Below are 15,108 nucleotides of genomic sequence, written 5' to 3'. Positions count from 1 at the left end.
ACCTTCAAACGAACCACCCCGAGCTTCCTAAGGACCTCACCAAGCTTCCTACAAGCCTGAAATTCCCAAAAACACAAGATTTTACATGTGCATGAACAGTGACCAAATCAGGGATCTCGAGTTCGACGTGAAAACGAAGGTATCCTTACCTGAAATAGGTATGGTTGAACTCCTAAGAACCTCATGAGCACAAATGTATAGTTTTCATCCACAATCCGTAACGTTTTTGAGCACTTTTGTTCTTATCCGTACAAGGAAGAAAGGAAAGGGAGAGAGAAAGACAGATACGGGACAGAGTAGAGAAGAGGATGAGTGTAAGTGTGTGTGTGTGGTCCAAAATAGCCAACCAAAACCCCAAAATAACCACACAACGGAACAAAATTACTAGGGGCAAAACCATCATTTTACCCTTACGGTACGAAAACTCAGGGATGGGTTGTCACAACCTACCCACCTTAATAAAATTTTGTCCCAAAATTCATAACAACCACTCACAGCAACCACTAAGGATCAAAGAACAACCGAGGATACAAATCTCTCATCCGATCCTCAGTCTCCCAAGTAGCCTCCTCTGCTGAATGATTCCTCCACAAAACTTTCACCAAATTCACAGTCTTGTTCCTCAGAACCTTTTCTTTCCAATCCAGAATCATCACTGGTTTTTCATCATAAGTTAAATCCTGATTAATTTCCAAGGGTTGAGGAGGTATTACCTGAGACAGATCCGCAACATAATGTCGAAGCATAGACACGTGGAAAACATTATGCACTTTTGCCAGCTCAGAAGGCAACTCAAGTCTGTAAGCCACTTCACCAACTCGTTCAGTGATCATGTACGGTCCGATATACCTGGGACTTAGTTTACCTTTCTTTCCAAATCGTACAACAGCTCTCCACGGTGAAAACTTCAGAAACACCCAATCGCCAACCTTATACACTCTGTCAGTAGCATGCCGATCCACCAAGCTCTTTTGTCGATCCTGGGCTGTTTTCAGGTTAGACTTGATTACCTGAACATTTTGAGTAGTCTCCTAAACAATCTCTGTGCCCACCAAAACTCTTTCTCCGACCTTTGACCAACACAAGGGTGTGCGACAAGATCTACCATACAACGCCTCAAATGGTGCCATGCCGATACTTGAATGAAAGCTGTTGTTGTAGGAAAATTTCATTAAATCCAACCGTTTGTGCCAAGCATCGCCAAACTGTAACACCGAAGATCTCAACATATCCTCCAACGTCTGAATGGTTTTCTTTGACTGTCCGTCTGTCTAAGGATGATATGTCGTACTATAGAGTAACCTCATACCCAAAGCTTCTTGAAAAGCCACCCAAAATTTAGAAGTAAATCTTTGGTCACGATCCGAAACGATACTCACAGGAACACCATGGTACTTCACAATCTTCGAGATGAACAACTTAGCTAATCAGCCCAAAGAAGACTTCTCCCTCACTGGAATGAAATGTGCTGACTTAGTAAGCCGATCAACAATCACCCAAATGCCGTCAAAACCATTATGTGTACGCAGAAGCTTGTACACAAAATCCATAGTAATGTTTTCCCATTTCCACTCTGGAACGGGAAACGGCTGCAACAACTTGAACGGCTTCTTCTTTTCAGCTTTAACTTGCTAATAAACAGCACACATACTAACATACTCAGCTATCTCCCTCTTCATACCCGGCCAATAATAAAATGGTCGAATGGTATGATACGTTTTAGTAGCTCCTGGATGCATATCATAAGCTGAGATATGTGCTTCATCAAGAATTGCTTTCTTTAAATCCCAATTATTAGGCACAAACATCCTACCTTCCTGTATAAGCATGTTATCCGATTCACGAACTCTGAGGTCTTTCCTCTTCCCCTGATTCCTTGCTTGGATTATTTCTTGAGTTTCCTCATTAGCTACCTGAGCTTCAAGCACACGATCAACTAAAATTGGCCTAACTTGAAAATTAGCAAGTAAAGCCACCTCTTGATCTTCTGTCTCTAGCCTCACTCCCGTGGATCTTAAGTCTGCCAGAAGAGGAACGCGACTAGCGTACAACGCATTGATACGGCCCTGAGACTTCCTGCTAAATGCATCCGCTACCACATTTGCACGACCAAGGTGATAATCAATCGTGCAATCATAATCACTAAGCAGTTCCAACCACCTCTGCTGACGAAGATTAAGATCCCTCTGCGTGAAAAGATACTGAAGACTCTTATGATCTGTAAAGATCTTGCATTTTTCTCCATAAAGATAATGTCTCCACAAGTTCAATGCAAAGATAATGGCAGCTAACTCTAAATCATGCGTAGGATAATTCAACTCATGAGGTTTCAATTGTCGTGAAGCATAAGCAATTACCCTACCATGCTGCATCAACACACATCCCAGACCATTCAAGGAAGCATCATTATAGACCTCAAAATCACCACTATCGTCCGGGAGTGCCAAAACAGGTGCATGAGTGAGACAATACTTCAACTGTTGAAAACTCTGCTCACAATTATCATCCCACTCAAATTTAACATCTTTCCTCGTTAACCTCGTCAGTGGTAAAGCAATCATAGAAAAATCCTTAACAAACCGTCGATAATACCCTGCTAAACCAAGGAAATTCCTCACCTTAGTGACGGTTCACGGTTGCTCCCACTTCTCCACAGCTGCCACCTTCTGAGGATCCACCAAGATACCTTGAGCTGAAATAACATGCCCCAAAAATGCTACTTAATCTAACCAGAACTGACACTTGCTAAACTTAGCATATAGTTGGTGTTCCCTCAATCTTTTCAACACCAACGTAAGATGTCGAATATGCTCCGATTTAGACTTAGAGTACACCAGAATATCGTCAATGAAGACAATAACAAATCTATCCAAATATGGCTGGAATACTCGATTCATCAAATTCATAAAAGTAGCTAGCGCATTCGTCAATCCAAATGGCATAACCAGAAACTCGTAATCATCATAATGAGTCCTGAAAGCAGTCTTAGGGACATCCTCCCTACTAATCTTCAACTGATAGTATCCAGACCTCAAGTCAATCTTGGAGAGTACATAAGCACCTTGAAGCTGATCAAACAAATCATCAATACGCGTCAATGGATAACGGTTTTTAATCGTTACCCGATTCAGTTGTCGGTAATCAATACATAGCCTCAAAGTTCCATCTTTCTTCCTCACAAACAACACTGGAGCTCCATAAGGTGAAGTACTAGGCTGAATAAAACCCTTATCCGCTAATTCCTGCAACTGAACTTTTAATTCCCTCAACTCAACAGGAGCCATACGGTAAGGAGTCAAAGATATAGGATTAATACCTGGAAGCAAATCAATGGTGAACTCCACGTCTCGGTCTGGCGGCAACCTAGGTAAATCATTAGGGAAAACATCAGGAAAATGTCTGACTACCCTTACATCCTCCACACTACTAGGAGTAGCATCGTTCAACACCACATAAGCTAAGTATCCCTAGCAACCTTTCGATAATAACCTTTTCGCTCGCATAGCAGAAATAACATCATGTCTCACCCCACTCTGCTCGCCCACAAAAGTAACCACAGGTAATCCAGGACGATGGAATGTAACTATTTTCCTGTAACAATCAATATTGGCATGATTGAAATGCAACCAATCTGTGCCCAAAATCACATCAAAGTCAACAATATCTAGCGGGATAAGATCAGCTGGCATAATAACATCCTCCACCATCACTGGACATCCTGGATACACACAATCAACAATACATCTCTCCCTTCTAGGCATAGCAAACTCTAAATCATACCCTAGAGGTGTAGGGTGAGGTTGCGTCACTTAAGCAAAGGTATGAGAAATCACAGAATGTGTAGCACCACAGTCAATTAATACTCTAGCAAAATAATCAAGGATATTTAACGTACCCATGATCAAGTCTGGATTATTTTGAGCATCCTGCAGAGAGATGTTATGAATACGTCCCTAGGTCTGCTGTCGTCCACCACTACCTTTATTGGTCTGGCCACGCCCCTGACTAGGCTGACCAGACTGCCTTGAAGATCTCGCACTACTCGCAGCAATCTCCCCCTGCTGAGGCTGTTCTCCCTGATACCACTAAGACCCATCTGCTGGAACTAGAGGATACGACATATAGCCACCAAAATACTGGGGATAACCACCCTGAGAATATGGATCCTGGGGATATGGATACAGTCCTGGGGCATAAGGAACAACATCAACCTGGTAGTAATAGGCACTACCACGACCCGTCTGCCCATAACGACCAGGACCAGGAACCTGCTGGATCGGTGTAGGTGGTGGCAAGAAAGTCTACTGGGGCAGAGCTTTGGGGACAATTTGCAGCCCGATGTTCCATCTGCCCACAAGTGAAGCAACCACTGCTGCCTCTCCTGCACTCTCCAAAATGTCGATTATTACACCTGCGGCAAACCTGAGCCATTCCTCTACCAGCATCACCCTGCCTCTGGCCTCTAGCACCCCTAGCAAATCTACCACCACGACCCTGACCAGTGGCACTAAAACCACCCCTAGAAGAGCTAGAACTGGTTCCACCCCGCTTAAAGCTCTGGGTCTTGCGAGGTCCGAACGACGTCTGACCCTTGCCCTTGTCATCTTTCCTTTGGTTACCATCTTTTTCTTCCTCCTCATTCTTACTGGGCATGTTCTCGGAATCCTCAATCCTCAATAGAATCTCATAGAACTTTTGGTAGTGTCATAAAGGGTAGTGGTCGCCATAGAACGCCACTTCTTCTTAGTACCCAAACAGAAACAACGAAGCATCTCTATTGGATTGCCAGCAACATCCGGATGATAATGGGACAAGTCAGTAAACCTCCGGTAATTTGTTTGCCGTCAACTTCCCCTGCCTCAACTCCGCGAATTCCTGTTTTTTACGGTCTATATACTCAGAAGGCACAAACCTTCTCCTGAACAGCTCTCTGAATACCTCCCAATCAGTCTTCTCTTCTTGGGATAAACGACGGACCCCCTGCTTCCACTAGGAAGCCGAATCCTTACCCAAAAACCAAGATGTCGTCTCAACCTACTTCTCAATAGGGAGATTCCCCTGATTATGCAGAACACGAAAGGTCTTCTCAATATGTTCTAGCCACCTCTCCGCTCCCTCAAAACCCTCATGGCCCTCGAATTTATCCAGCTTCATATTGTACATAGTCTCCAGAGGTGTCCTCTGGGGAGGGCGGAGCGCTAACTGAATAGCGATGGCGATAGCTTCCTCCAGTTAAGCTACATCGGGGAAACTAGGCTCAGCAGAGCGATGTGGTTACCTACGAGGCGGCATAGTTCTGACAGAAGACACCAAAACAATTAAAATACTCACAAAAGTACAGGACTGCCAAACCCTACTCTGATACCAAACTGACATACCCCGACCGAGATCAGGGCATGCTGGCCGTCACGTGAAGGTGACGTAACCATGTGCACAGTGGGGAAGCTAAGAATAATAATAATAAAAGTATGAATAAATAAAAACCAAGCTATACACTACGTAAATAACATACATGTGCAAGCATAAGTGTGAAAACAATATTCAGAGCACGGAAGACCTAGTGCAGTCCGGAGAAACAAACACTAAATAAACACATCCAAAGGTGGTCCTACACTGGTGATAATCTGTCAGATATGCCGTGAATCCCTCGAGAGCCACCAACAGAACTATCCAAACTAGAACTTGGAGGGGCGCAAAATAGAAAACGTGACTGGGCAAAAACAAAGCTTTTCAAAATCATTTCAATAACAAAAGTTCTAACCCCTCGCCGTAAAACCTGTATAGTTTCCCAGAAAATAGAACATGCACATATATATAACTCATGCTCGTAAATATGCCACGTTGAATGCTCTACATAGAAATGCAAGTACTCAGGTAATGTCAATTCAATGCCATGAAATCTGTCAGCCGGAGTCACCTAACGTGACCTGTACAGCTGAAGTTAGAGCTCAAATCCCCAACTCACTAACTATACCTGCACACGAGTCGGAACCTCCTAAGGTTGTCTGTACGACATGACTGGGTGTAAATAAATAAACTCAAGTGCTACGATCACGTGAAGGCTGGGCGAATAATCGTGGGTCACCTACAAGTCGGAACCACCTATAGTGGTCTGTATGACAGAACTGTGCACCTAACTTGGATCCAAGATGAGCGTGTGGTGCGGGAAGTGAACATCACGTGAAGGACTGTGCTCTACTCAGGGCGGGAGCACTAACACTGGGGGTGCAGGTTATGAGTTCTCAATGCATCTCAAATCACTACTCAACATAAACATAAACCATAACTTACCTGGCACTTACTTGTGCGTCCGCAGCACCAAACATATGTATATATGCAACTAATAATGCATAATTAACCGGGCAAACATAATGCATGGCATATAAAACATATAAACGTTTAATTTCATTTTCTAGGAAAATCACAAGTATATAGGTATATACGGAAAACCAAAAGCCCACTCACTGGTATGTAGAAGGGTCGTAACCCCCTTGCCTTGAGTGATTACGCTCGTCCTCGGGATAAGTCTCACCTATATGCAAAACAACTATAAAAATGTTAATTTTAAAGCACATAACCCAAACTAGGTAAAAACTTCTCATACAATGCTCAAATGGGGTGTGTGAATACACCAACGTGATCTACTTAACCTCACGAACATCCTCATATTTTAAAAATAATTTTCTAACACCACACGCGTCCCCACGGACCGGCCAAGGCACGGTCACATGTGCCGCCCACGCGCAAGCACATCCCTGGCACACTGACGGCGTCAGTTAACGCCGTCAGGAATATTCCATTAACTTTGACATATTCCGTTAAAGTTAACCTAACACCGTTAGGAGTATTCCGTCCAAATTGACAAAATATTCCATCGTCTTCTCCGGCCAACCTCTGGCGCCGTCACCGTCGCGGGAAAATCGAGAAAATTTCTAAACTTAATATCTCACTCCTTTTTCACCCAAATTTCATGAAATTGGTACCAAAATGAAGCTTACAACTAGAGGAACGAATCCTTACCACTTTCAAGCACTAAAACCAACGGAATCTCACTGGAAAAACTCCACCAAAACCGGCCAAACCTGCAACTCACGATCCCAACGTCCAAAACCTTGAAACGAACCACCCCAAGCTTCCTAAGGACCTCACCAAGCTTCCTACAAGCCTGAAATTCCCAAAAAACACAAGATTTTACGGGTGCATGAACAATGACCAAATCGGGGATCTCGAGTTCGACGTGAAAACGAAGGTATCCTTACCTGAAATGGGTATGGTTGAACTCCTAAGAACCTCACGAGCACAAATGTATAGTTTTCATCCACGATTCGTAACGTTTTCGGGCACTTTTATTCTTGTCCGTACAAGGAAGAAAGGAAAGGGAGAGAGAGAGACATATACGGGACAGAGCAGAGAAGAGGATGAGTGTGAGTGTGAGTGTGTGTGTGTGGTCCAAAACAGCCAACCAAAACCCCAAAATAACCACACAACGAAACAAAAATACTAGGGGCAAAACCGTCATTTTACCCCTACGGTACGAAAACTCTGGGACGGGCTGTTACAGTTGGCTAAGAATGGGTGTACGAGAACAATTATAGGATGTTGTGGCATAAATTGTAAAAATCTTATATTAATAGGTTACTTATTTTTTTTATGTGGTAATTTATTTAAATTTTAGGATTTTATTGGATGTTTATACATGGGTGAGTTTTTATGCAACAGAATAAGTACATTAGCAGAACATTTTTATAAGGGAAGGTATCAGAAAAATCCCAAACCAGGTAAACCACTTGAAAAATACTTCGGACAGGCAAAAGGAAACCAAAAAACATGCAAGATAAAAAAAATTTAGTGAGCCAAACCAAATTCTATTTTTTCTATTGTTTGCCAATCTCATAAACTTTTTTTTTTTTGTCAATCTCATAAAAAAAATTAATACATTTGATATTATCTACACTCAGGGGTGATGATGGGTAGCATATTAATTTCGTTCGGATTCGTCTTTAGTGAAAATTAAACCTAAAATCTCTCAATTACAAATAAAAATAAATACCATTAGACGGTAATATTAAGTAGTTTGTCAATTCTTGATTAGTGTAAGTCAATCTATTCTGTTCTCTCTTTTTTTACCCGTCCTATACCGCTACATCTATATATAGAATCGAAATGTATGCAACCTCACATTTCTTAAGGCCTATTTTTGACACCCTACTATTATTTTGTCTCTATAAATATAACCCTATCTGCATTCCTCCTTTCAAACCAACAGCTATCAATTCAACGTCCTCTACTATACAACAAAACCGACCCCATATCGAAATACAAAATGGCGTTCAACGTCAAGCTTATTTTGGGCATCTTCACCATCGCAATCATCATGACGCATGTCGCCGCAATCCTACCCAAAGAAGAGATCGATGGCTTCATCAGGGAACACAACATAGCTCGCGCCGAGGTTGGCAATGGACTGCTCAAATGGAACGAGACCATAGCCGAGTACGCTCAAGCTTATGCCGACAAAAGAATCGAGGACTGCCAAATGGAGCACTCAATGGGGCCTTACGGCGAGAGCTTGGCCTCCGGTGATGGCATGACCGGTGCAGCCGCTACCAAATACTGGGTCACCGAGAAGGAATTCTATGACTACCAGCAAAACAAATGTGTCCGAGATGAATGTGGCCACTACCTTGGTGTGATATGGGGCAAAACTACTTATGTTGGATGTGGCATTTCAAAGTGCAAGAATGGACAAAACTATGTCATTTGCAACTACGATCCTTCTTACCAGGACGACGCGCGCCCCTACTAGAAACTATTGTATATAAATAATGCCACGCACGCACACCCTTTTTTTGGTCATAAGGGGGGAATGGCGACATATGTTGGTTTCTATTGCTGTATACGAATACAATCATGTTGCTGTATATGGTGAGAGGTGACAGAAAAATAATTAAAAAATGATTAACCATTTTTTTTTTTGGGTAATGTTTTTTAACAAGCTGAAGTTACAGCGAGGATTCTCTATGGACCTTTACAAACATATAATCATACTACATCTATCTTTTAACGTTATTACTAGAAAATTGTTATAACCAAGTACAATTATGATGATAATGTTGTTTTATTGCCGCCATTGCACCATTTACCATATTCGCTTTTCGGAAGACGTGTGAACGATAGTTGTAAAAACTTGAGGAAATTGATATCTTGTTGACATGCATAATTCTCCAAGAAGGTTGTGCTTTGACATTAATTATGTTAATGGAAACATATGATGGAAACATATGAATCTAATTCCACTTGAACACGATCGAGACCCAACCACTATTTAAAAAAAAAAAAAAAAAAAAAAACAACTTAGGAGACGAACAAAATTCATCTCTTAAGGACAACGTTTGTCACACAAAAGATAAGACAACGGAACTCCATTGTGTAGAAATCGTCACCCAAAAGCCATCGTAAGACATTTTTGTCGGCGGATACAAATATTTGTCAGGGAAAAAAGGTCTTGTCCAGTGGACAAAGCAACAAACCTCCATCATGTAAGCTTGTGTTGACTGCAGAGGCCCGACAGATGTCACTTTACTCGTATGGTTAGTAACCCCTTAACAAAATCGGTCTGAACACCAAATTATATAACTCTTCATTGTAGGTAGGGGCATTTGATGCTTTCAGTTGATTCACCTGATAATATTAGACAAACATTTAAATTTGTTAGTTCGAGCAACTTAATTGGTACAATATATATGTCCAATACAAAACACTTTAAGCTTACATATTCGAGAAACCACTGCGGAAACAATTCACGGTGTTTCTTGGCATACAAATGTGAAGGATGTGCCTGCTTTATCATATTTTCATGCTCGTCTAGGTATGACAGTGTCTCGTCACAATTGTTAAGTAAAAACCAATGTGCTAACTCCATGTCTTTCTTGGAAAACGACTCGCCACAAATCAGATCTCCGAATGGTCGAGCGATTTGGCCAAAATCTGAAAGTTTCTCCTTTCTCACACCTCCATCATTATTGCGAGGAGGACGATTGGTCCCGAAAGGAGCAAAATCCAAACGGTTAAGCTGTTCCAAAATTTGATCATCGGATCATTCTCTAGGTCTGAGGCAATGCTCTTTTTCCCCGTCAAACTCTTTATCCTTCTCTTGCCATTCATGGTTCCAAGGCAACCATCTCCGATGACCAAGGTAACAAAATTTTCCGGCGCGCCAACTAGATGTTACATCTTTCTTGCATACAGGGCATGCCATATAACCTCTAGTGCTCCACCCAAAAACCATTGCATATGCAGGGAAATCGTTCATAGTCCACATCACTGCAACCCGCAAAGTGTACATCTTGCAAGTACATTTGTCATATGTGCGCACACCTTGTGTCCATAAATCTTTTAGCTTATCCACCAATGGCCGTAAGTATACATCGATTGACCCACCAGGATCCTCAATTATAAATAGAGTCATCATCATGTATTCTTTTTTCATACATTTCCATGGCGGCAAATTACACGGAAATACAAAAATTGGCCAAGTACTATGGTGTTGGTTTAAAACCCCATACGGATTAAATCCGTCAGTGGCAAGTCTCAATCTAACGTTATGAGAATCAGCAGCAAAATAGGGAACGTCCAATTGAACTCTTTCCATGCCTCTCCATCTGCAGGATGCCTCAGGACATCGTCATCAACTCGCTTTTCCTTATCCCATCTCATGTCCGTGGCAATATGCGTTGACATATACAATTGTTGCAACCTTGGTTTCAAGGGCAGATAACGCATGACTTTTTGTGGGATCTTAGTCGTTCTATTCTGAGATGTCATTTTGAACCTCGACTCATTGCATACAAGGCATTTATCCAATGCTTTATTCTCTTTGTAGAATAAAATACAATTGTTTTTGCAAGCGTGAATTTTTTCATAACCCAATCCAAGACCATTCACATCTTTTGCGCATGTCTATGGTCTTTCGGCAAACAATTGTTCGTTGGAAGCATTCTCTTGAAAACCCCCAAAAAGCAATCGAAACATTGGTTCAACATATGATACTTTATTTTTCCGTGCATTAGTTCCACAATGGCCGTGAGAATGAAAAAGCTCTCACAGCCCGGGTATAACTCTTGGTTGGCTTTTTTTTAATAGTTTTTCATGTTGTTCGAACTCTACACTGTCCATTGGTGTAGGCACAACATCTTCCCCTTCCTGATTGGTGTTTGTCGATGCAAATGGAAAAGCATCATTTATAATATCTATGACTTGTTCATTAGGATCCACAATAGGTTCAACATTGTCCACTCTTGTGGCATTTGAAGACGAAGCGTTGTTTAATTGTTCCCTATGATGGTTCCAAGTATTATATGTCTGAATCATTCCATTCCTTACTAAATCAAATCGAACATGTTCAATTGTCTTGCTTAACGTATTGTTACACCTCCTACAAGGACACCAGATTCTAGTTGCACCCGGGTTGTGTGTACGTGCAAAGTCAATAAAATCCTTGATTCCATCCAAGTATTCTTTTGCGCATCTATTTAGGTTCTATATCCACGTCTTGTCCATAATTCCTGGAACCACAATAACAATACAACAATCACAACAACTTCATACAAAATGATAATGTCACCTTATGCCTTCAGTAAGGGCCTATCCCATTCGGGAATGCATAGTCATGTCACGTAATTTACGGCTACATCAGATTAGATTTCAACGTGGATGAATTTCAGCAGCATCTTAATACAGTTCTTCAGGTGTACGACCCGAAGAACGTACAGAGATGACACTGAAATCTCCACAATCGAAACCTAATTCTTCAACCATAAACTACACGTCATAACTGTGCATTCCCAAACTATCCAAATAATGGGACAATTCAAGAATTAATTGGACCGCAGTCATGTTTTCGCATCCATGTGCGAAATCCAACTAATCCTCGAATGGGAAACTAAGTTTTACTAAAAATAAAAAACAAGTACGAAGTTAATTTCAATTAACTCCGTACATCACAACACATATTTGTACGTCACGTACAAATTTAACAACATAATATAAATATAATTTCACAATACAATTTAAACATAACAAACTAAGTTCAACATAATTTAATTAGTTTTATATGTTTAAAAAATAAAACGAAGAAAATACCTTCTCAATCGTTCTCCAACAATCGCTAATCACACACAATATCCCTATAGACAACAAAATTAATGGCATTAGTATGAATTTACATTAATACTTTTACCCTAACAACAAAAAATGCTTACCAAACACACCGAGATAGCTTGATCAACATAGAGAAGAAGATGGAGGGAGTATTAGATGATGAAATTGAGAGAAAATGAAACTGACAGATGACAGATTGAGCAAAATTGAAGGGATGAGTGCAGAGGCACAATCTGCAATTTTTTTTGCAGTTTGCCTCTGCACATGGTTGAATCCAGATTAAAAAGTTCACTTTTGGACGAACGATTTTGTGCGACGAAATAGGTCTTCGTCGCGCAAACATCCATTGCGCGACTAATATGGTATCGTCGTGCAAATGACACTTGCGCGATGAAAAAAGAAGCATTTGTTGTGCAAGTTTACCAATTTTTTTATTTATGTCCTTTACTTTACAATTGATTCTTTTCAACACATTGCGCGACGAAAGAATGTATCGTTGCGCAATGCATATTTTTTAAATTTTTTTCTATCTTTGTTTTTTCTTTGTATGTATTGTAAATTTTTATTTTATTATAAATAAAAAACTCAAACATAATTAAACATTAAATTAATTAACAAAACTAATTTACTATCCCAAATAGAACTTATAATTAATGCAAATATTAATACTCATCCACATAACATATAATTATTCATTAAATTAAATATAAAGTAAAAAAAACCCTCACCACTTCAATCGTCCACCCGTAACACATCAAACTTCCACTGCTGAAAACTCTGCTTGAAAAGCTCATCCCTATAAATTTGTTGCTTTTCATCGATTTCATCAACATCTCAATAAACCTACATTAATGCCAATAACAATAAATTAGTAATTTAAAAAAATATTACATTTTAACAAAAATAATTGTTCATTATTTACCACAAACTTACCGTTAACTCTCCCAGCATGGACTTCTTCAACTCCTTAGGAACCTTTTTTAAAGACTCAAACTCGGCAAAATAATCCCTCCGTAGCAAGTTTCCAATGTCATACTTAAATTCGGCGTACACCAGCTAAATTTTGCCCTTGAAAGTAAGACACTTGCTTCCGTCGATACCTCTTTAATCGCACTACAAGTTTTTTTTTTTTTTGCCAGAACCTTCTCTAGAATCGGCCATTCTTTTTTAAACAAAACAAAATTTAAAATTAGGGCTCTGAAACTATGTTTATATAGCACTAGGACACCTTTGCGCGAGAAACATATTCATCGCGCAAATTTCAACTTCATCACGCAAAATGCATCATCAATGCACATTTAATTGGAAGGTTTGAATGTAGATTGATCGTGCTTTGTGCGACAAACATATGGATTTGTCGCGCAAAGTTGTCTTACACGACAAATAAAATATTAATTATTTTTAGAATAAATATTTAAGGTATTATGTGACAGCCCGTCCCGGACTTTTCGTACCGTATGAGTGAAATGACGATTTTGCCTCTAATCGATAATTGTTGTTTGTGTGGTTGTTTTGGGTTTTTGGTTGGTTGCATCCCAGCCACACATCCATCATCATCATCAATCCTCTCCCCTATTCCCTCTACCCTGTCCCGAGCTCTCTCTCTCTCCCTTTCCTATTCTTTTTGTACGGACGACACCCAAAACCATTGAAACCTTCACAGATCGAGGAAACAAATTACATATTCGTGCTCTTGAGGTCCTTAGGAGTTCAACCATACCCATTTCAGCTTGTAGGAAGCTTGGTGAGGTCCTTAGGAGGCTCGGGGTGGTTCATTTGAAGGTTTTGGACGTCGGGATCGTGAGTTACAAGTTTGGCCGGAGTTGGTGGTGTTTTCCCGACGAGATTCTGTGGGTTTTAGTGCTTGAAAGTGGTGAGACTTATCCCAAGGACGAGCGCGGTCACTCGAGGCAAGGGGGTTACGACCCTTCTACATACCAGTAAGTGGGCTTTTGGTTTTCCGTATATACCTGTATACTTATGTTTTTCCCGGAAAGTGAATTGAAACGTTTATATGTTTATATGCCATGCATTATGTTTGCCGTTTGATTATGCATTATTAGTTGCATATATGTATATGTATGTTGGTGCTGCGGACGCACAGGTAAATGCCAGGTAAGTTATGATTTATGTTTATGTTCAGTAGTGATTTGAGATGCATAGAGAGCTCATAACCTGCACCCTCGGTGTTAGTGCTCCCGCCCAGAGTTGGGCACAGTCCTTCACGTGATGTTCACCTCCCGCACCACACGCTCATCTTGGATCCAAGTTAGGTGCACAGTCCTGTCATACAAACCACTTTAGGTGGTTCCGACTCGTAAGTGACCCGCGATTATTCGCCCAGTCTTCACGTGATCGTAGCACTTGAGCGAACTTAGTTTACACCCAGTCCTGTCGTACAGACCACTTTAGGTGGTTCCGACTCATGTGCAGGTATAGTTAGTGAGTTGGAGATTTGAGCTCTAGATTCAGTCGTACAGGTCACGTTAGGTGACTCCAGCTGACAGATTACATGGCATTGGTTTGGCGTTACCTGAGTACTTGCATATTTCCGAGCATGATTTATATATATATATATATATATGTATGTATATTCTATTTTTCTGGGAAGTATACAGGTTTTACGGCGAGGGGTTAGAACTTTGTTTTTGAAATGGTTTTTGAAAAGCTTTGTTTTTGCCCACTCACGCTTTCTGTTTTGCGCCCCTCCAGGTTCTAGTTGGCTAGCACTTGTGGTGGCTCCCCAGAGGATTTTCCTGGTATATCTGACAGATTATCACCAGTGTAGGACCACCTTTGGGTGTGTTTATTTAGTGTTGTTTCTCCCGGACTACACTAGGTCTTCCGTGCTCTGAACTTTGTTTTTCACACTTACGCTTGCACATGTATGTTCTTACTTTGTGTATAGCTATTTTTATTTATTCGTACTTTTATTATTATTTTTTTTTT

The 15,108-nt window shown here is 40.7% G+C and overlaps 2 protein-coding genes across 2 annotated transcripts; one reads left to right on the top strand and one right to left on the bottom strand.

Moving 5' to 3' along the window:
- Positions 1 to 503: 503 nt before the first annotated feature.
- LOC137728223 (uncharacterized) lies at positions 504 to 4,653 on the bottom strand. The gene is made up of 8 exons (XM_068467071.1): positions 4,423 to 4,653; positions 4,138 to 4,268; positions 3,490 to 3,591; positions 2,946 to 3,363; positions 2,358 to 2,489; positions 1,848 to 2,165; positions 1,455 to 1,631; positions 504 to 1,010 (listed from the first exon to the last, which is right to left on the bottom strand). Exons 1-8 carry the CDS (start codon positions 4,651 to 4,653, stop codon positions 504 to 506), a joined length of 2,016 nt encoding a protein of 671 aa, XP_068323172.1.
- Positions 4,654 to 8,272: 3,619 nt separating this feature from the next.
- Positions 8,273 to 9,077, top strand: LOC137730249 (basic form of pathogenesis-related protein 1-like). The gene has a single exon (XM_068469309.1). The coding sequence runs from the start codon at positions 8,324 to 8,326 to the stop codon at positions 8,804 to 8,806; it is 483 nt and encodes a 160-aa protein (XP_068325410.1). The 5' UTR covers positions 8,273 to 8,323; the 3' UTR covers positions 8,807 to 9,077.
- Positions 9,078 to 15,108: the final 6,031 nt, after the last annotated feature.

Source organism: Pyrus communis, chromosome 3 (genome assembly GCF_963583255.1).
Source record: "Pyrus communis chromosome 3, drPyrComm1.1, whole genome shotgun sequence".
NCBI classification, from domain to species: Eukaryota; Viridiplantae; Streptophyta; class Magnoliopsida; order Rosales; family Rosaceae; genus Pyrus; species Pyrus communis.
The sequence above is the reverse complement of the archived record's forward strand: the minus strand, read 5'-3'. Positions and strand labels throughout refer to the sequence as shown.

Excerpts from the sequence above, each read along its gene's own strand:
- LOC137730249 (XM_068469309.1), top strand. The coding sequence starts at position 8,324 with ATGGCGTTCAACGTCAAGCTTATTTTGGGCATCTTCACCATCGCAATC.
- LOC137728223 (XM_068467071.1), bottom strand. The coding sequence starts at position 4,653 with ATGCCCAGTAAGAATGAGGAGGAAGAAAAAGATGGTAACCAAAGGAAA. Across the intron at positions 4,269-4,422 it reads CTGGTAGAGGAATGGCTCAG|GTTCCTGGTCCTGGTCGTTA; the intron begins GTTTGCCGCAGG and ends CCGATCCAGCAG. Across the intron at positions 1,011-1,454 it reads AGTCAGCACATTTCATTCCA|GTAATCAAGTCTAACCTGAA; the intron begins GTGAGGGAGAAG and ends CAAAATGTTCAG.